Source organism: Monodon monoceros, unplaced genomic scaffold (assembly GCF_005190385.1).
Source record: "Monodon monoceros isolate NGI ecotype Baffin Bay Population unplaced genomic scaffold, NGI_Narwhal_1 Super_Scaffold_15, whole genome shotgun sequence".
In the NCBI taxonomy this organism is placed as follows: domain Eukaryota; kingdom Metazoa; phylum Chordata; class Mammalia; order Artiodactyla; family Monodontidae; genus Monodon; species Monodon monoceros.
In genome coordinates this window covers 49,119,506-49,141,613 of record NW_021703771.1, presented here as the reverse complement: position 1 = coordinate 49,141,613, position 22,108 = coordinate 49,119,506, and the positions used below count along the sequence as shown (strand labels likewise).

Genomic DNA, 22,108 nt, shown 5'->3' with positions numbered 1-22,108 from the left:
GTTGAATAAGAGTGGTCTGTGTCTGGCAGTAGTCATAGCTGTGTTGGCCTGTGTTCTTACATCTTTGTCCCTCTCAACCTGTAGTTGTTGCAGTGGGGAAGGATGGGAATGGGACCATGACTTGCTATGCAAACCATGCAAAGCAAAGCAGCAACATGTTCATTTACTGCTGAGCACGATTTGGACATTATCTAGCTGATGGCTTTCTTTCTTTCTTTTTTTTTTTTTTTTTTGCCTTTTATCTAGACTGTATAATAATGCCCAGTTAACCAAAACATAATTCTGTTTGGTGCTTAGCACTTACCTGGCCTACATATAGTATATGTTTGATAAATGCTTGCTCAACTTAATTTTACCTGAACCCTTTGTTCCTCACATCTGACATTTGACCTTTTTCTTTTTTATGATTATCAAATTACACCACTATTGTAGACAATATACAAAATATGTAAAAGCACAAGTAAAATTATATTTCTCTAATTCTATAACTCAGAGATAACAGCTATTAAGATTTTGTTTTATGTGGTTGTATGCTTTAAAAAAGACCTAAACAGGTGAATTTTAACAAATCATATTCTGTTTATAATTAACTTTTTTTTACTTAACATTTTTATTGTCAGCACTTGATTCTTAAGAGAATGATGCACATTACAGGAAAACCAATGGAAAATTATTAAATCAGCTCCCCAAGTGTGTTCTAGTATTATTAAAATTTATCACATTCTCCTCCACTCATCTAAGGCAGAAGTTGTCAAACTTTACGTAAAGGGTCAAGCAGTAAATATTTCTGGCTTTGTGGGCTGTCCTGTTTCTGTTGCAACTACTCAGTTCTCAGGAGCCCAGAAGCATCCATAGGTAATATATAAATGAATGGATGTGACTGTGTTACAATAAAACATTGTTTACCATATCAGGGGGCAGCTGAATTTGGCCTGAGGGTTGTGGTATGTCAACTCCAGTCTAAGGGATGTACTATGAGGCTTTCGTTTTAGAACATGATCAATAGTTTAATTGTAAGTCAATATGTTTCTCTTACTAAACCTGAAAAAAAGATTAATGATTTTTTAAAACATTTTAAGCTACAAGGGTTAAAACACACAGGGTTTTGATTAACCCTCAATTAACCCAAACCCCACTTAATTAAATTCTACTCCCCAGAATTTTGATAGATTTTTACAGACTATTATTTAATTTTTTAAAGTAAAATAAACTACATTGAAGGCTAATGATATCGAACATAAGTAATATTCCTGTAAATTTTCCCCTTTGTACAATGCATAAAAATCATATTTTAATCTCATCCATGATTAGTTCTAAGGAGAGAGTTTTTTGGCGCTTCGAATCATTTTTAAAACATGACTGGCAGAGAATGATTAAGATACTGTCCCTTCAGAGCATTTCAACCTTGGCAGATTTCTGCATGTATAAACAGTACAGTACCCTCTTCATTGTGAGAGTTGTGATTCCTCCCCCGACCTCCCTCGCCCTCACTTCTTAATCTTTACTTTAGGCTCTGTCATACACTGGTAGTCAGACATGGGTTTTTTTTGGTTTTAAAGTAATTTAGCATGGTAACTGGACACAACTGAGGGGTAGATTGTTTTCTATTGGTTTGTCAGTAAATGCTCCAGTTTTTAATATAATTTTCATTCTTATGACTGGTATGCTCATAATCCATTGTACTTAGAAAAACGTGTTTTACCCTGATTACAATAATTTAAACTAAGTTATTGTGTAATTTATGTTAAAGAAATGTTACAGGAAAAATAGATTTTGAATGGTATAGCTTGAATATTAAATACCATTTTACTCCTAATTTTAGCATGCATATTACAGCAGAACTGCAGTACTAAGACTTATTGAAAAGAAATATAAATCTCTGGTAAGTCTATATTTCTGTTCTTATCTTGAGAAATATTATCAGAAAAAGATATATGATGTAATAACTTGAATGTGCAAAGTTGAGTGATTAATATGGATAATGAAGCAGTCCCCCTTTTATGTGACTTTTAAACTGCCATTCTGTGAACATAAAGGGATAAATAGTAGAGACTTAAAACACTGTCAGGATAACAGTTAGGAAATATATAACTTCATAGTAAATTGGGCTGGTAACTAGCTATTTTGGGATAAGCCATATTAAGTATTGGGTTGGCCATAAAGTTTGCTCGGGTTTTTCTGTAACATTATGGAAAAACCCAAATGAACTTTTTGGCCAACCCAATATTATCATATAGTTTAATTCAGATCAGTTGTTTGTAGGGGAGTTTGTTCTATAAAATTTACCCATGCTTTTAACTGAAAGTTGCATGATAAAATTCAGAATGGTAAATGCTTTTGTACTTGCAAAAATTGATTCAAGTTACACTAAATATAAACTAATACTGTAAAATATATTCATAACATTTTCTGCATTTACTGCTATTAGTAGAACAACATGTTAGGGCACTGAAAGGAACTGAAATCAGCAAGTCTAGCAATTAATTGACAAACATGAAAATTGTGAAATTAAAGTTATACTAATATGACTTTGAGATAATAAATACGTTCTATGTAGTTAGGTAGAATCTTGAGTTGAGGAGTGAGGTAAAGGGAACGATTCCTAGAACTGTGAATTTTAGGAAGACTGCAGTAGAACATAAATTGAAAGGAGAATAATAATTGTTTTGTGTTTGAGAATTAGGCTTCAGAAAGGAGAAGAGGGAGATGTTGAATATTAGGATGGGAATTTATTTGTAGAGGTAATAGGTATTTACAAATCCTTAGAGAAACTGAAAGTCTTTCCACATTTCTCTCATTCCCATTTTAACTGGAAATTTGTTGCTGCCATATGAGCCTAGAGTGATCTTGCTAGAATAGAAAAAGGAGAAAAAGCCAAGAACAATTTTTTTCCTCTTATGGTTTGACATACAAATAACTGTTGGTATGACATAGGCCCTAGTGGACGTATTTCAAATGTTTCTTGTAGATTAACTCTTAAAATCCATTCCTTATTTGGAAAGTGAATTATACTATAATCAATTCTTAGCCTACAAATAGTTACTTCATTATCAACTTCAATATTCTATCAACTTGTTCAAATATTTCATGTTCATAATTAATCAAACTTGCATGAGATTTCATCTTAAACCTCATTTTCTCTTAATGCTTTCCTAAATTTACCAAAATATCAAGAGATTTTTTTTAATGGTGTGTGTGTGTGTGTGTGTGTGTATATAATTTTAAAAGTAAACCCAACTTTTGAAAAGAAACATTGGGGAAAATGGATGCCATGTGTGTTTGTTCCCATTTTCCTTTCAGAATTGAAGATCAAATTTTGTATATCTTAAAAAAAAAAAAAAAAATTTGTATATCTGCGGTGGGAACTTTGGACCACTCCATGGATTTGTCTTTGGGATCTAGGATCTTCCCAGGCCAGGGCTCAAACCCATGTCCCCTGCATTGCCAGACATATTCTTTATGACTGTGCCACTAGGGAAGTCCCTAAATTGATTCTTTAATTTTAATTCATTTAAATTTAAAAGTAATATGGGTTAGTGGCTACTCTTTTGTGCAGTTTGTTCTGTCTGTGGCATATATGACATTTTCAGTAGGTAGCATTGGGCAACAAATAATTTGTGTTATGTGCTATCAGTTTTTTAAAGCAATATCTGTACTGATTGAAAAGCATTTTGGCTATCAGCATAACTATTATTTTTAACAATTTGAATCTTTTGTCCAGTTTACCCTTAAGGGAATGACTTCTGAAATGGCTTTATTATGTAGTACGTTTCCTATTTTTCTTGCCCTCTTAAAGTCGTTTAAAAAAAATATTGACAGCTAGGTTATTTAAATTCTCCCTACCTTACTGTTTTTTATATTTCCCCCACCCCGCCTCGCCAATCTTAGGGGTTAACAGTTAAGTGAGCTGGCTGGTACATATTTCCTAGTGCAGGAGAATAAGTATGAAATAAAATACTGAATTTTACAGCAAATTTGTCTTTCCTAAGGTTTAGGATAATCGCTTTTTATACCCTCAACTTGACTCTTTAATATTTAAATTTACCTACTGTAGATCTGCTTTTTTTTTTTTTTTTTTTTGCGGTACGCAGGCCTCTCACTGTTGTGGCCTCTCCCGGTTGCGGAGCACAGGCTCCGGATGCGCAGGCTCAGCAGCCGTGGCTCATGGGCCCAGCTGCTCTGCGGCATGTGGGATCTTCCCAGACCGGGCCACGAACCCGTGTCCCCTGCATCAGCAGGCGGACTCTCAACCACTGCACCACCAGGGAAGCCCTAGATCTGCTTTTTGCTCCTGCAATTTAAAGGGGGTATTATATCATGTGATTGTCTCTCTTCTAAGATGTACCTTTTTCTGTGATTGTTACCCCTTCTCAAATAAAAGATAGCACATGTAAGAAGTAACAGGAAGGAGTAGAAGGAACAGAAGTGGGTTTAAGTGGGTAGTGAAGATAAAGGTGAGTAGAACTGAGTGCAAGGAAGAATGGGTCTTTGAAGGTTTGAGTGGAAGTAAAGTAAAGAGTGAGAAAGATTATCTTGGAGATAGTACTTTGAGTTCTCAGAGAAGCTATTTGTTCTTTTGTCTTCTAATTCTTTAGAGCCTCTCAAGTATATTTGTCACATCAAAAGTTCTCCATAATGGCAGTTTTTCAAAGTCATTTTTTTGTTGCTATTTATCAATTTATGTGTAAGAATTAGGATCTTAAGAGTAAGTTCATCTAGGAAGTAGTTCTGTCAAGGAGGTTGCACCTTAGATAAACTCATGACAAACGTGAAACAGATCGCTGTACTTTTGGGCAAAAGTGTGTGCTTATGAATGGTGTCTCAGGTTCCGACTAAGCAGAAGCTAGGGAGGGGCTGTGTGATTGGTGACATGATGATCATTGATTCCCCTCTTTCAAGAATTGACAAGTCAGGGAGTGTCCTCATGAAATTTTTGTAGAAGTCCCAAGGCAGTTTGACCAGTTGCCTTTGCATGAGTTTGTTGCTGGTAGCCACTCATCTCAGGGCTGGCTTGGACTGGATTGACTGGATTAGAGACTTTTTGGACTGTGCCTCCTTTTGTTTCCTATGAACACTCCTTTATATATTCAGTAGATGCAAGCTAAACCAAAAGAAGACAGGAGTTCAGAGTCTACAAATAACAACAAAAACAAAATGAACACAGAAGAATAAGCAGGTTAATAGTAGAACTATTGACCAAATGGTGCTCCTCCAAAACAAAAGGCCACTTTGTACAAAGACCTATTTCATTACAAATCCAAGGAAAATAAAATCTAGCAATGAGAACTCAGTGAAGCAAGTTGAAGCTTAGATCATTGTTGAGACAGACTCACGTGGTGGCAGATCTGAAGGATTATCAAAGTATGGGACTTGGGGACCCAGTGAACACTCTTCTTCGAGGACCCCATGGAATGATGCCAAATGAGAATCCTCAAGGTAATCTCAATGTAAGCTCCAGAATCATTGAGGGTTAAGACCACAGTTCAGTATCTGAAACAATGCATAAAACTGAGTTTATTGCTTACTTAATTAGGCAAAGCAGATTGTTAATATAAAATTTCGGGGAAAACTTGGAACTCAGGTTGGGCTTTCAGAGGTGAGAGTGAGTTCATGCCAACTGTAGATTTCCTGGAATGTGTCTGTTGTTGGCTGACTTTTAGAAGAAAGGGGCTAACTGATTGGTTTGCTTACAAAAGTATGTTCATTGAGATCTGTTGACATGTCATGATTAACAAGGTTTTAAACTTGTTCTAGATACCTGTTAACCATGGTTATATAGAAATATGGTTCTGGTTTTTATCTATAGAACAATTGCTCATTTTCAAGGATAGTGGGAAATTTTTTTATTAATGAATAGGTGTTATTCTGGGAAAGAGGGGTGGTGGTTAAGGTAGTGGTGGGAAAGTATTTCAGGGCCATGGGAATAGCATGTTTAAAGGCTTTAGGGATTGGAAAACACATAGTACACTTGGAAACTGCACATATTTCATATGGCTGGACATAGATTGCTAAGAGAAATGTGAATTAGTATTAGAGAAATTTCCTGAAAATCAGTTCCCTGAAAGCTAATATTAAGTGGATGATGTTTTTTGAAAAGTTCTTAGATGCTTTAAATTGGGTCTGTGCCAGTTGACCTCAGTTTGTTTCATTCATGTATGAGGCAGGATAGGGCCTCATAATTCCATTAAAAATAGGAATCTTTCTTACTCTTTACTTTACTTCCACTCAAACCTTCCTACTTAAGGGGAATCTTAAGCCCTTTCCCTTTTGCAGATAAAAATGAGTTTGTTGTGAATTTCAGGTTTGAATGTGTTTCAAATTCAGTTGGTGTGCATTGACTGGTGAGATTTTTAGTGGATTTGCTTTTAATGAATTGGTCATTTGACTGGTCACATGTTGAACTGGCTTTTGGTGACAGACTTTTACACAGGTAAATGTATTTCTCTGTGCGTGTGTGTGTGGCTGCAGAGGGGGACATCTGGAGGATGAGAGGAATAAGACTAATGTTAGATCATTAAAAAGTTCTTATTGTCAAATTTAGGGGATTGGCCTTTATTCTGGAGGTTTAGTGAGCCACTGATAGATTTTCATGTACTGAAGTAATATATTAGGGCTTTGGAAAATTTGGAAAATGGGCTGAAGGTGCTTGGTGGAGATAGTTTTTACTTCAATACTTCTCCCCTAAGAGGCTTTGCAGTAATCCAAGCAAAAGATGATGGAAACATGAATTAAGGCTATGACAGTGTATTGGGATAAATGGGTGGACTCAGGAGTACTGTATTTAGAGTGTAGGTTTTAGAGGACTTGGCTTTTTGAAAGGGGTTTCGGTGAGGACTTACTCATTTGAATGTCTATTATTCTTTGGTCATATCGAGTTTGAGATCCAGATTTCTGGGGGGAAGTTTCATTTTATTGATCTGGATCCTAAAGTTTGATTTAGATAAGACATAGATATGGAAGGGGGTTCCCTAAGCCCACCCCCAGATTTGATGATTTACTGGGAGGACTTATAGGAGTCAGCACATAGTTGTACTCCCAGATATGATTTCTTACAGAAAAAAGATACAAAGCAAAACTGGTGTAGGGAAGAGGCGCATTGGGTAAAGTCTGGAAGATACCAAGCATAAGCCTCCAAGAGTCTTTTTTGCCAGTGGGGTCACACAGGACTCCACTTAATTTCTCCAGTGTCAAATTGTGACCGCTCATGTGAAATGTTGTTTACCAGGGTAGCTCATTAGAGACTCAGTGCCCATATTCTTTTTAAATTGGGGGTTAATCATGTTGGCACCTTCTGCCTGCTACATACCAGGAATTCCACATTCCCAGAAGGAAAACAGACGTTCAGCATAAACCACATTGTACAGTTTAGGTACAGTTCTTAGAATGGGGGGAAGCTCCTGAAATCCAAGTTCCCAGATGCTGGTTAAGGACCAATCTTGTAAGCAGGCCTTTCTAATGATAGAAATCCTGCCCTGTTAACTCTTTTGCATGAAACTGAGGCCATAAGAATGAATGAGACTAGGAAATCTATCAATTCCTTGATTGCATGGTTATGAACTTGCCTCTATCCACACAACCTCCATCTTTTTCCCATCTAAAGCTTAACCCTTCCTTCCACTTAGGTCCTAGCTGCTCCTGCTCTTAGACACCTTTCTGTCAATTATCCTTTCTCTCCTGCATAGTCAGACTTTCTATTTACTTACATATGACCGTATCCTTTCAACCTGAGGAATTCATTCTTGACTGTAAGATCCCACCCCTATGTTTTACTCGTTTTTTTCTTTTACAACCAGCCTTCTTGTAAATGAAAATTATACTATAGCTGCCTTTATGTTTTCCATTCCTATTCCTTATAGTTAGTTTTATTCCCCAAACTCCCCTGAAAATGATCTTTTCAAAGTCACCAAAAACCTTCTTATTACCAGATCTAACAGTTATCACTCCTTGTCTCACTGGTGGCCTCTATTTTATTCGAGGGTTAGAATGAGAGGGCATCTACAGGAAGTATGTAGGTGCAGAAGAAAGGGAGAAGATCAGATATCTCTGCTTGAGGAGAATGGGAGAAGGAGGTAGAATAAAGACTAACAGAGAATCGCTGGGTATAGAAGTTGGAGGTCAATTTTTATGACTGTTCTTTGGGTTGAGATTTTTTTATAGTTTTTTAGCAATTCTGGTATCTAAGGTAGAAATGAAGGCTAGATCCAGTTCACATTTTGCTGGCTAAGTAGGAAGAAAAGACTCAAAGGCAAGGGAACTGGGGATATTGGCAAGATAATTTTTAAAGTCATGGCCAGAATTTTTGCATCTTTCACTATAAAATGTAAAGTACAGTTGTATTTTTGCCTAGATACCAACATTGTGACAATGTTATATTTGTTGGTTTACAAATATTTTCTGTGTTTCCCAGAATGATGCCATAGTTAAAATGTAACTGGGGAGACTAAGCTTTAATGGCCTGGAAAGGTGCTATTATAGATTTTCTGAATATTTTTCTTAAATATTTTCCCAGCATATTTTATAGCCTTGACTAACTTCTTTTAATACATGGACTTGTGGACTTAAACTTCTGGAATTAATAAGCTATTATTTTATTAGATAACTACAGCAGTTCAGCAGTGTGTTCAGTACTTTGAGTTGTGTAAGACCACGAAAGCTGATGAGGTTTTGGGACATTCAAAGCCTTGTGGTAAGTATGATATTTTGTTACATTTTAAAAATGGTAAATTTTGTTAATAAAAATAGCTTAGTAATTTATTTTTTAATATCATGATAAATTAGATTGCTTTTGCTAATATAAAATACTTTCCACAAATTTAAGATATACCATAATGATGACTTTTTATAGCCGATCTACATTTGAGGTTATCGTAGTGAATCTTACCATCTGCAGTTCTTCAGTTCATACCACGGTATATGTCCTAGTGTGTTATGCTGCAATAATACACTAGAGGAAGAAAGAATGAATGTATCAGCCATTTATGCATTTTAGTGGGAGGAAAGTTTCTGTTTTATAAAATACTGTCTTATTATTGGACACTTCACCCCACTCTGTGATTCTTCTCTGCTTATACTCAGTCTGAGCTAAAATATCCTAGTTATTTCATAATCTGGCCCTAATATATCTATCCAATCTCATATCTAGTTATTGATTAAAGTGAATCTTGTCTTAGAAGGCATACCAGTGCCTGTATACTTTGTTATTCCTACTCCAGCTGCCACTATCCATAATCCCCTACAATGATATAAATCTTATTGTGAAAGAATAAACTGTTTTCAGGAAGCTTCCTTTGCCTAGTGTGAATTTTTATTGCCCTTTTGCTTATGTCACACAACTTGCCATGTGAATTTGATGTCTTTTATCATTCTATTTTATGTCACTTCTCTAAGCAAATATTAAGTTCTTTGAGAATATGAAGATATCTTATAATTTTCTTTATCCCTGAGTAAATTCTTAACTCAAGGAAAATGGTCAAAGACCGATTATTAACAGGTTTCAATAGATAAGTATTTTGTAGTAGAGGAGAAAGTACAGAAGCCAGAACTTCGAGAGACAAAAAAGATATATAAGTTGATATATATATTCTATCATCTGTAAATTCATAAATTTTTCTACTCTAGTATTAAAATGTTGTATCTAGCTTTTTTTTCCCTCTACCACTCTCCCAGCCCTTCATGGCTTTGATTTTTTCCCTATCTAGTGAAGACCTCTGGGTGCTTCACTGCATTCTTTTGACATTTCTTTCAAAATTCTTGCTTTCTTTCAGAGTTTCCTGCCTGCACTTACTCAACTTTAGATCATCTCTGGTCCTCAGAAAATTGAACAGAGAGCATTGTAACATTAAATTGATGGTGCACTGATGTATTTCTCTGGCTTCCATGGCTCTTTGTGTTGCTTTGGAATCAACTTAGATATTCTTTCTTCAGTGTTCCACTAGTCCCATCAAACCCCCTGCCTTGTTCCTGCCTACTTTTCTCTCGAGGAAACCTTGCATCCTACTTTACTGAGAAAAATGGAACATTTTGGATATGAAATCCCCAAATGTCCTGCATCTATACCTACAGATGCATATTTATATGCCCTTATCAGTATTCCCTTCTCTAGGCTACAATGAAGAGTAATCCTTCCATTCCAGATTGATCTATTCGACTGTTCTTGATTCTGTTTGCATCTGGTGTTTTGTTTTTTTTTTAAGAACCAGGACATTGCTTCATTTGTTTTGTCTCCCCTTCTATTGGTACCTTTCCTTGCATTCTCTAAACCTACTCATATCTTTCATATAAAAAACTGAGCAAGTTCATATGTACCTCACATCTCTCTGCTTCCCTTAAGAGAAAAGACCTTCCAAGTGTTTAATATATACCCAGGTCCCATTTCTTTACCGCCTATTCACTTCTCAACCATGGAAATGAGGCTTTTATTTCTATGGTTCAGTGGTCTTCCCATTATTAACTTTCTCTTCTTTCTTGCCCTCATTTTATAGCATTCGCCTCTCTTGACCTTTTCCCTCATCTTCCTAGTACCATTCTTTGATTTCTTCATTCTCATCTAATAGGTTTTTCTTAGTCACTTGAAAGGCTCTTTTCTTTATATGTCTGTGCTCACAAAAGTTTTGCCTTTTTTTTTTTTTTCAGCTTAGTCTACCTGTTCTTTCTTGAAGGAGCCCATTCACTCTCATGGTTTCAAATATTACATATTTATATATATAAGTGATGACTCCAAAATATTTAAGTCTATACTGCTTTCATGAATTCCAGACCAATGTACTCATTATATTTAGTATTCTATCTGGAAGATCCATGGCAACTTCAATATTAAAATATCAAGGACTGAAATCACTATTCTCTTTCTAAACATTTTTTCTTCAGAATTAAATAGAAGAAGAATTTACTGTGTACACAGATATTTGAGTTAGGAAATTGAGAAATTTTTTAATCTTTTCGTGGTCTGCATGTAATTCTGGCTAAGGCATATTGATTTCAGTTCCTTAAACATTTGTCTGCTGTTCTCCATTCTTTTCTCTTATGGAGGTTTTTGTTCATGATTTTCCTAATGAGTCTTACTTTAAGCCTTGGCCGCCTTCCATTCACCTTTCCATGTTGCCATCAGAGTCAGTTTTCCACATGCATGTTTGATTCCTTTCCTGCTTGAAACCCTTTAATATCATCCCATTTGCCTCTATAATAAAGCCCATACTCTTTCTGCAGCTCAGTCCTATGTGATCTGCTGCAGCTACCCTCTAGCTTTTGTTTCTCCTACTTGTCCTCGCTATGCTCTGTATCAGGCTGTTTGCGGTACTCTGAATTGGAAGCCCAGTTTCATGCTGCTTCTTGGTTTTTGACACCAGCAAATAGTTCAGGGTCTTAAATAAAAGAGGTACTCAATAGATCTCGAATGTATGGATGAATGAGTGAATAAATGATATATGTTAGAAGGAGTCTGTATTTTAGAGATTGTAATTTCTTTTGCAAACATGGTTATAAATATCGTTTGTAGTACTGGCTTTTAATTGGTAGAATTAAACAATAAGTAATGTTTTATATTCCTTTCTTCCTTAACTTGAAGTATCTTTATAATGAGAGATAACTAACAATCTTATGGTGTTTGTTTTAGAATGAACACGGTATGCATGTTGTACTTTTCTGAGGTTTGACAAATTTTATTATGAATGCTTTTCTTCAGATTTAGGTGTGTTAAAGTCTCTTGGGAAACAGTAAAGAATGTTTAAAAAAACTTACACCGAGTGTCTCCATTATAGACTGCAGCCTTGTTTAATATTCAGCCTTGTTTAATGAAATAACTACTGTAAAATATAATGGCATTAAAACAAATATAATTGTTTTTCTTTTAAGGGAATAAGCAGAAAACTTTCTACTACTCAGGACAAGAATTACAATATATTTATTTTATTCACTCACTGTGCCTTTTAGGAAGATTATTGATCTATACACAAGGCAGAAAGCTATTTCCTATAAAGCTGAAGAATAGAAAAGGTAAGTACAATTAGATATGAATATGTTCAGGTATGGTAAGATTTGTGCTATGGATTTTTAAAATTTAGAGGTTTGGCTTGGTCTCTCCTAGGGTACTGAGCAACGTACCTTTTGTTCTGCTGACAGGCTTTTACATATCGAAGTGTTATTATTTTTTTTTGTTTTTCAGTATGTACTTCTTCCTATATGTATAATTTTATTTTCCCTGTCTTTAATATTTTCCTTACTTTTTCTCTGACCTTCAAAATCCTAGATATACTGGATGATCCAAATCTGGATACAGAGTTGGAAGTCCTTGTTTAAGTTCTGGTTCCCCTAAAAACTAGCTGAGATCTTTGGGCAAATCACTGAACTATTTGTTTCTTTATCTGTAAAAACTAGAATATCAGTGCTGGACTCAGGGAATATAAGAGATGATCACAGAGAAGAGGTTTGGGAATAGTGTTTTATAAACTGCAAAGCCCTGTACCATATGATATATTACTATATTATTGTTACCCTAAGTCCCATTTTTAAAGTTTTCTCCTTCAGAATTCACATGCTGTTAGTGGCCTTCCTTACTTTCCTTAAAACTTTTGTCGATTCTAGGAATATAGTACAGAGTAGAGATCAGCAAACTTTGCCTGTAAAGTGCCAGATAATAAATATTTTGGGCTTTTTGGGCCACATACTCTCTCTGTTGCATATTCTTTGTGTGTGTATATATGCACACGCATACATGTGCAAAAAAGTTAACACATTAGGCAAGAGACCACTATCCTTAGAAAAGGCTGCTTGCAAGGCTGGACTTTGGCTGGCATCTAGGAACTTGGATTTTTCACTGTTGCCAGAACTAATAACATTTTAGGCACAGTGAGCCATTCTTAATACAAACAATGTGTTTTAAGCTGAAAACCTGCTTTCCTTCTGGGTGTCTGGAATCCTGGTATGTATTGGACAGCGAGTGCTTATGTATACGATCAGTCTCCAATAAAAAACTTTGCACATTGACTCTCTAATGACCTTCCTTGGTAGACAGCATTTCACATGTGTTGTCACAACTTGTTGTTGGAAGAATTAAGTGTATTCTGTGTGATTCCTTGGGAGAGGACTCTTGGACAGTTGTACCTGGTTTGCTCTTGATTTCACCCTATGTGCCTTTTCCCTTTGATTTTACTTTGTTTCCTTTTGTTGTAATAAATCATAGCTGGGGGTATTACTGTATGTTTAATTCTGAGTCTTCCTAGTGAATCTGGGAATGGTTTTGAGGACCCTGACATGTTTTACACACCTTTTAAAAATGGAAAAATCATTCTTAGCTTGCAGGCCTTACAAAATTAGGATATGATGGCTATAGATTCCCATTCCTGTTATAAAGTATCTTCATTTTGAACATTTTATACTGTTTCCTAGTTGTTCTACTTAAGCCTTTTCTCCATGGTTGATTGTGAACTCCTTAAGAAAAAGTGTTTTATGTACTTTTATGTGGTACTGCCATATAATCCTACGTATAGTGGGCACGCAGAGAAATGACTTTCAAGAAAAGAGCTGCCGTTGTATAGGATATTGTTAACTTTACAGAAATAGAAAGATTAATGTATATTTGTGCTGTTTCAGGTGTTCAACTTAAATTTATGTCTATCATCCAACTTATTTAGCATTTTTAATTGACTTTTGACAGCAACATTTTGGCCTATCAGATGTCACAGATCATCTCAAAATTCAGTTTTGAGACATCTATCCTACTGTATTTAGTATAGGTCAGCATTCACTTTTAATTCACATGTGCTTTCACCAGAAATTTTTTATGTAAGCTTCTATAACAGGTGTTGGTAAACTACAGCCCATAGACCAAATCTGATACACTGTTCTGTATGGTTTTTGAGCTAAGATTAGCTTGTATATTCTTAAATTATTGGGAAAACTTAATGTGTGATGGGGAAAAAATATATAAAATTCAAATTTCAGCATACATAATTTTTTTTTGGAAAATAGCCACACTCATTCATTTGCAAATTGTCTATGGCTACTTTAGTGCATCAAGAGCAAAGCTGAATCTTTGTGACAGACTGGCCACAAAGCCTACACTATTCACTATCTGCTCAAGGTTTGCTAACCTCTATTCTACAGTGCTATATAGGTAAGTTAGCTGGACCAGCATGTTAAGCTGAATTTTACTGCTCCTAATTGAATAAACTGAAACAGCCCTGATCAGATTCATAGATCTTTCTATGGTAGGTTTATATTAAATGATTGGTTCAACGTAAGTGGTAAAACTACACCTTCACATAGCACCTATTGCATCATTTACCCTTGTTATCTTTTAATTTACTATGTCTAATTTATTCTTCCTGATATAATCTTGGATTATAGCCCCTTTCTCCCTAATTGTACCACAGTCTTTATGAAACCTCAGATTAGGAGGATGGAAGCTTAGTTAAAATTTTTCTAAGTTGTAAACATATGCTAGAAAATAACTTTTTTTTCCTTCCTTTTTGAAGATTCAGTATCCCTTGCAGATCTGCTGGTTCTGTTTACCCAACTTATCTATTACTCACCAAGTTGTCCAAAGATGACATCACCTGGTCATTTAGGTAATTCTGCTTCTATCGTTATTATAAATAGAGAAATAGAAACCATCTAAAAATATTCTATTTTCTGGATGTTTTGAGTGATGGACCTAGTTTAGTAAAGAGGTTTCATTAAGATGCAGCATTATTCATAAGAAATTACATTGGTCCTCCCAGATGGCTTCACAGGAGAATTCTATCAAACATTTAGAGAAGACCTAACACTGATCCTTCTCAGACTCTTCTAAAAAACTTCATTCTACGAAGCCACCATCACCCTGATACCAAAACCAGATAAAAATATCACAAAAAAAGAAAATTATAGACCAATATCACTGATGAACATAGATGCAAAAATCCTGAACAAAATACTAGCAAACAGAATCCAACAGCACATTAAAAGGATCATATACCATGATCAAGTGGGATTTATCCCAGAGATGCAAGGATTCTTCAGTATATGTAAATCAGTGTGACACACCACATTAACAAATTAAGGAATAAAAACCATATGATCATCTCAATAGATGCAGAAAAAGCTTTTGAAAAAATTCAACACCAATTTATGATAAAAACTCTCCAGAAAATGGGCATAGAGGGAAGCTACCTCAACATAATAAAGGCCATATATGACAAACCCACAGCAAGCATCATACTCAACGGTGAAAAACAAAGCATTTCCACTAAGATCAGGAGCAAGACAAGGATGTCCACTCGCCACTATTATTCAACATAGTTTTGGAAGTCGTAGCCACAGCAATCAGAAGAAAAAGAAATAAAAGGAATACAAGTTGGAAAAGAAGTAAAACTCACTGTTTGCTGATGATGTGATACTATACATAGAAAATCTTAAAGATGCCAGCAGAAAATTACTAGAACAAATCAATGAATTTGGTAAGGTTGCAGAATACAAAATTAATGCCCAGAAATCTCTGGCATTCCTATACACCAACAATGAAAAATCAGAAAGAAAAATTAAGGAAACACTCCCATTTACCACTGCAACAAAAAGAATAAAATACCTAGGAAGAAACCTGCCTAAGGAGGTGAAAGACTTGTACTCAGAAAACTATTAAACACTGTTGAAAGAAATCAAAGATAACATAAACAGGTGGAGAGATATACCATGTTCTTGGATTGGAAGAATCAAAATTGTGAAAATGACTATACTACCCAAAGCAATCTACAGATTTATTGCAATCCCTATCAAGCTACCAATGGCATTCTTCACAGAATTAGAACAAAAAATCTTACAGTTCATGTGGAAACACAAAAGACCCCCAAATAGCCAAAGCAATCTTGAGAAAGAACAAGATTGCTTTGGAGTTGAGGGAATCAGGCTCCCTGACTTCAAACTATACCACAAAGCTACAGTAATCAAGACAGTATGGTGCTGGCACAAAAATGGAAATATAGATCAAGAGTACAGGTTAGAATGCCCAGAGATAAACCCACGCAAATATGGGCACCTAATTTACGACAAAGGAGGCAAGAACATACAGTGGAGAAAAGACAGTCTCTTCAGTAACTGGTGCTGTGAAATCTGGACAGTTACATGTAAAAGAATGAAATTAGAACACTACCTAACACCATACAAAAATAAACTTCAAATGGATTAAAGACTTAATTGTAAGATCAGGCACTATTAAAACTATTAGAGGAAAACATAGGAAAAACACTGACATAAACCACAGCAAGGTCTTTTTTAACCTATCTCCTAGAGTAACAGAAATAAAAACAAAAATAAACAAATGGGACTTAAAAGGTTTTGCACAGCAAAGGAAACCATAAACAAGACAAAAAGACAACCCTCAGAATGGGAGAAAATATTTGCAAATGAAACAATAGATAAAGGATTAATCTCCAGGATATACAAACAGCTCATGGAACTCAAGTATCAAGAAAACAATCCAGTTATAAGATGGGCAGAAGACCTAAATAGACATTTCATCAAGGGAGACATACAGCCAAGAGGCACATGAAAAGATGATCAAAACCACTAATTATTAGAGAAATGCAAATCAAAACTACAATGAGGTATCACCTCACGCTGGTCAGAATGGCCATTATCAAAAAAATGCTGGAAAGGGTGTGGTGAAAAGGGAACCCTCCTGCACTGTTGGTGGGAATGTAAATTGATAACAACCACTATGGAAAACAGTGTGGAGGTTCTTTAAAAAACTAAAAATAGAACTACCATATGACCCAGCAATCCCACTACTGGGCATATACCCTGAGAAAACCATAATTCAAAAAGAGACATGTACCACAGTGTTCATTGCAGCACTATTTACAATAGCTGGACATGGAACCAATCTATATGTCCATCGACAGATCAATGGATAAAGAAGATGTGGCACATATATACAATGGAATATTACTCAGCCATAAAAAGGAACAAAATTGAGTTATTTGTAGTGAGGTGGATGGACCTAGAGTCTGTCATACAGAGTGAAGTACATCAGAAAGAGAAAACTACCGTATGGCAACGCATATATATGGAATCTCAAAAAAAAAAAAATGGTTCTGATGAACCTAGTTGCAGGGCAGGAATAAAGAGGTAGACACAGAGAATGGACTTGATGACATGGGATGGGAGGGGGAAGCTGGGGCAAAGTGAGAGTAGCATTGACATATATACACTACCGAATGTAAAATAGTTGGCTGGTGGGAAGCAGCAGCATAGCACAGGGAGATCAGCTCGGTGCTTTGCAATGGCCTAGAGGGGTGGGATAGGGAGGATGGGAGGGAGGCTCAAGAGGGAGGGGATATGGGGACATGTATATGCATATGGCTGATTCGCTTTGTTGTGCAGCAGAAACTAACAGGGTATTGTGAAGCAATTATACTCCAATAAAGATCTATTAAAAAAAAAGTAAAAAAAAGGAAATGCCTTGGTCCTGGAAGTAAACCATGAAATTTAATTTTTTTCACTGATATTTAAGGTGTATATTTTTATTTAGAACCAGTTTTGCTGAGAATTCTGATGTTTAAGATCAAGATGTTCTTAAACGATATTAAGATAAGTTTAATAGGTACTAGTGTGTTCTTTATTGCTATTTTCTATCCTTTATATTTTCTTGGGTGTTTTGATCAGCTTGCTTGTTTCAGTTTATATCCAGTACTTATTTTCGGGGTCGTCTTTTATTGAAGAATAAAGCAAAGGAAAACCTTTTCTTTTTTTCAGAAAAATACCTTTTAGTCTTATAACTGTTGGCTGACTTATAAAATTTTTTTTAAATGTTAACATTTAAAAGATAACTTGTATTGATATTCAAAGGAAAAAGTTTGTTTTCAAAGTAAAACACTTAATAACAACCCGCCTCCTCCCCCCTCCCCAGATTTATAGACTCAAACATTCTAAACATGGAAGTTACTTTAGAAATGATGGTACAAATTCTTAGAGGAACACAGGTGAATCACAGAAAAAAATTATTTGGGTCATATATTAGTGTTGTAATACATCTATCAATTGGTAGGTTTTATCCATGCAATTATAACGGCCTATTAGTCCTAACAATGTTTCTCATACTTTTTCTGCCTTTAAGGTATTGATATTTACATGTATAAAGTACTAGGTTAGGTACCCCTGCTATATGCTCCTACAGCATACTATGCTTCCTTTATGAAAAATATTATCCTTTGTTATAATTGATAATGTCTTTGTTTACCATCTTGTGAACTATTTGTCTTATTTACTTCTTTGTCTATGTAGTACTCAAAAGTAGCAGAAAGTTGGATGAATGAATGAATAATGGTCAGATGCTCATCAGTAGTCTCTCACTGCAAACAGCATTTCTCATCTTGAGCTGGTTAAAAAAATCACTGAACTTTTCTGTTTTCCCTTTCTGTCAAGTATTTGCTTAGTGTATTTATGGAGTATGGAATACTGTAGTATAAATTAAGAACTTTGGTGTTTTAGTCTTGTATCTTACTAGGACAACCTTACATTACTAACTTTTGTAAAACACTGTTTTGTAAAACTTTATTATTTTCATGTAAAATACTATTTTGTTCAGTATATTAGGAGTTCAAGTGTCTGGAAATGTTAATTTATGAAACTAAAAATACCATATTTATTTTAGGGACTGTTCCCCATATTATATTTATTTGTATCTGTGTCTTCTTATGTATATTTTAAAACAAAGTCTTAAAAATTCTCATTCATTTCATTGGTTTTATGGTAACATAAGAAGTATTCTAGTCTCCATTAAAGTTTCTCCTCTGCCTTCTTTTTGGCTGTGTTTTGTCTTAATGACTCTAATTTTCTACAAGGCTTGACACCTGAAGACACTTTCTTATTTTTTAAGAAAAAGAAGAAAAGTGAATACAATAAGTAAGGTGTTTGCCAGGAGGGGAGAAGTTGTAAATCTGTTTCAGACCACATTCTCACTATGAAGCAGAGCTTTAATGTCAAACAGCAAATGATCTCATGGTGTCTTTTGGTATTTATATTATCATTTACTCACTTTTATTAACTTGAAGATAAGTTAAGCTAACATTGTCTTAAGTTTAAGGTCATAATTTGGTAATAAATCATCCTTTGGGCATCCTTTAATTAACCTTGATGAGCTTTTTGGAACAGCAGTAGTTAACAGAAATAAAAGATATAATAATGTTCTAAGTTTTAATTTTCAAAAAATACTTCTTCTTTATCAGAGAATTACTCTCCTGCAAGTATGGTAACTGAAATTCTTTGTATACTCTGTGATCAAAAAGAATGTGCAATTGAATGTTTATATAACAGCACTGTGATCGAGGCGCTTCTTCAACCTATTCATAACCTAATGAAAGGAACTAAGGTTAGTATTAAAGAGTCTCTTAATTGGATATTAGTGAATATTCAGTGGGACTTCTAAATTTGATAATCTGAAGTATTATACCATTTTCCCTATAAATGTATTTTAAATCTTAGTTATACAATCAGTTGATTTTAGTTGTGACAATGTGGGGAGAAAGTACAATAACATCTTAAACTTGTTTTGGTCAGGCTTAGATTGTAAGGACTAAAGTTATTATATTAAGCTATTTGTTTTGCAAATCTAATGAGTCTTGTGAATGTTTTGTTGTTTGTTTTAATGGCAACTGTATAGCCTTTGGAAATATTTTCCTGAACAGCCAGCTTTGTTTTACATGAAGAACAAGTACTACTTTAGAAAAACTTATAATTATCCCAGTTCTGAACATACATATATGTCTCTTTACAGGTTGTACAGTATATATCCTTACATTATATAATTTAACCTTCACAGCTGAGGCTGAAAGAAGCAAATTGCTTAAGGTCAGACATTTAACAGGTGGAAGAGTTGGTACCACTACCACTAGTGCAGTCTAATATATCTCTCCACTTTTTATGACTTAAATTTCTGGGGAATGACTTAAAGCTTTATCAGTAGGCTAGAGGTTTTCGCCTTTCCATGTCTGTGTTTTGTAGTGTTTTTATTAGCTTCGTCTCCCTTTGCCCACCTCTCAATGGGCTGGGCAGCTGCTCACCCATTCAAGTATTCATTATTTATTGCTCATTTAGAAAACATTAAGCATTTATGTGAATGTAGTACAAAGTATGGAATTCTAGGAAAGTAAGTAGATATAATGAAAGTATTTTGACCTTAGTCAACCTCAGGGAAACGAGATGAGCAGAGAAGAAACAAATAGAGCATAATACACAACTGAATATTATAGAATGCCATAAAGTAAATTGTGAAACGTAAACCGTATACCAGAGCTGAGAAATGTACTCCTGAATCTTGAGCCATAGCTATTGTTTGCTTCTTTGCTTCATACATCTATCTTTAACTTTCTGTTTTCTTTTGGCATCTTTCTTTACCAGTATATACTGGTAAAGCTAGTTTTAGTACTTTTAGGAATCAAAAGTGGGGAAATATGATTGGTCCAACCTATGTTTTCTCATTAGATGACATCATTGGCTATTTGCCAGCCCATGAATTGACTGTCCTTAGTCACACCTACAACTCATGACCCAACAACCAGGTGTAGGAAGGGATGGTATCCCTTAGAAAAGATGGTAGTTTATTAGATACCATGTATAATAAAATTAGATCGGATATACAGGAACCCAGTGAGTGAGAAGTAAAGGGCTAAAAAGAAGAGCTACTGCATTTGTCAACTAGAATTATATACATATAAAACTGTGATAGCAAGTTTTTCAACTGTCTAAATAATCAATAATTGGTTTGGGTAAAAAGTGTGTATGTATTTGCCTTATCAACTGTGCTGGTACGAGAATATAATCTAATGACACATTTAATTCAGACATTATTTCACAGCCAAACAATCAACTTTTTTGTTGTGGTAATATAACTTTATTGGACTACACGACCACCCTTGAATGTTAGTCTGTGATATGTTAGCGTGTCTTAAAATTATATGATATATTTAATGTACAGGCTGCTCCAAATTGCTCTGAAACAGCTTTAATTCATGTAGCTGATATTTTGGCAAGAATTGCTTCTGTAGAAGAAGGACTTATTCTACTACTTTATGGAGAAAATGTGAGCTCTTCTGAAGAAAAAAGGTATGTTTCTGTTTTGAATTTGTGGAATTTTTTAGCATATTTTCTCATACCTGATTTAAAGTTTCCCAAAATTTTGTCATATATTAATGAAAATCGGGATAACTATTCTAGACATAGTTAGGTTTCCTGATCAACTGCTAACATTAGATCATCAGAAAGTTGCAGGAGTAACCAGGATTATGGATTATACAGGCAGAGTAGGTCTTGATGTCTGCAACTTCAAAATAAGAATAGGAGGGTTCACTCTACATGGGATCTTTTTTGCTTCCTTGGACTGTACTCTATCAACTTCTAAAGCCACACATGATTGATTTCAAGTTAAACCACACAATGGAAATGCTGACTACTTCCACATCTTCCTTCTCTAACCCCTACTCCGTTCTATCTCCTGGCTTAGCCAATGGTAACATTTTGGTTATGCTTCCAGACTTTCTCTGCACCTATAATGATGCATCAAGTATATATGTTCATGTTTATAGAATTCTTTCTCATTTCAAAAATGGTGTATACATTACTCTGCAGTTTTTTTGTGTGTAACCAAAGCATCTTCCTAGGTGAATGAAACATTTTTAATAGCCCTGATACTTTTTTGTATGCTTTACCATAATTTATTCAAACTTCTGTCCAATTATTGGATATCAAGTTTGTTTAGGATTTTGCCTTCATAAATAACACCACAGTGAGTGTTCTTTTATCCTGTTGAAGTGGTAGATTACATTAATTAACTTTCTGAATATTGGACCAGCTTTGCGTACCTAGAATAATTGTTTTTATACATTGTTAAATTTGATTTGCTAATATTAGTAGAGGATTTTTGTCTGTGTTTGTGAGAGAGATTGGTCTGTAGTTTTTGTGATCTTTGGCCTTACTGTAAAATGCTGGTCTCATAAGTTAGGAAGTGTTCTGTGTCGATCTTATGGAAGAGATTTGGCATAATTTCTTAAATGTTTGATAGAATTCACCAGTGTACCTATTTGGGTGTGGTGTTTTCTGTTTAGGAAGATTATTATTTATTCTATTTCTTCAATAGATT

General features: G+C 34.9%; 1 protein-coding gene across 7 annotated transcripts in view; it reads left to right on the top strand.

The window, feature by feature from the left end:
- The window catches only part of TBC1D32 (TBC1 domain family member 32), a 185,340-nt gene that overhangs the window by 34,856 nt on the left and 128,376 nt on the right, over window positions 1-22,108 (top strand). For all 7 annotated transcript variants that reach the window (XR_003793726.1, XM_029224009.1, XM_029224008.1 and 4 more), the window contains 6 exons: window positions 1,823-1,882; window positions 8,596-8,686; window positions 11,851-11,991; window positions 14,472-14,564; window positions 19,200-19,342; window positions 20,948-21,075. Coding sequence is in view for 6 of the 7 variants with exons in the window: in XM_029224009.1 (XP_029079842.1) it covers window positions 1,823-1,882; window positions 8,596-8,686; window positions 11,851-11,991; window positions 14,472-14,564; window positions 19,200-19,342; window positions 20,948-21,075 (656 nt within the window). In the remaining variant the exon portion in view is untranslated. The remainder of the gene's footprint in view (window positions 1-1,822; window positions 1,883-8,595; window positions 8,687-11,850; window positions 11,992-14,471; window positions 14,565-19,199; window positions 19,343-20,947; window positions 21,076-22,108) is intronic.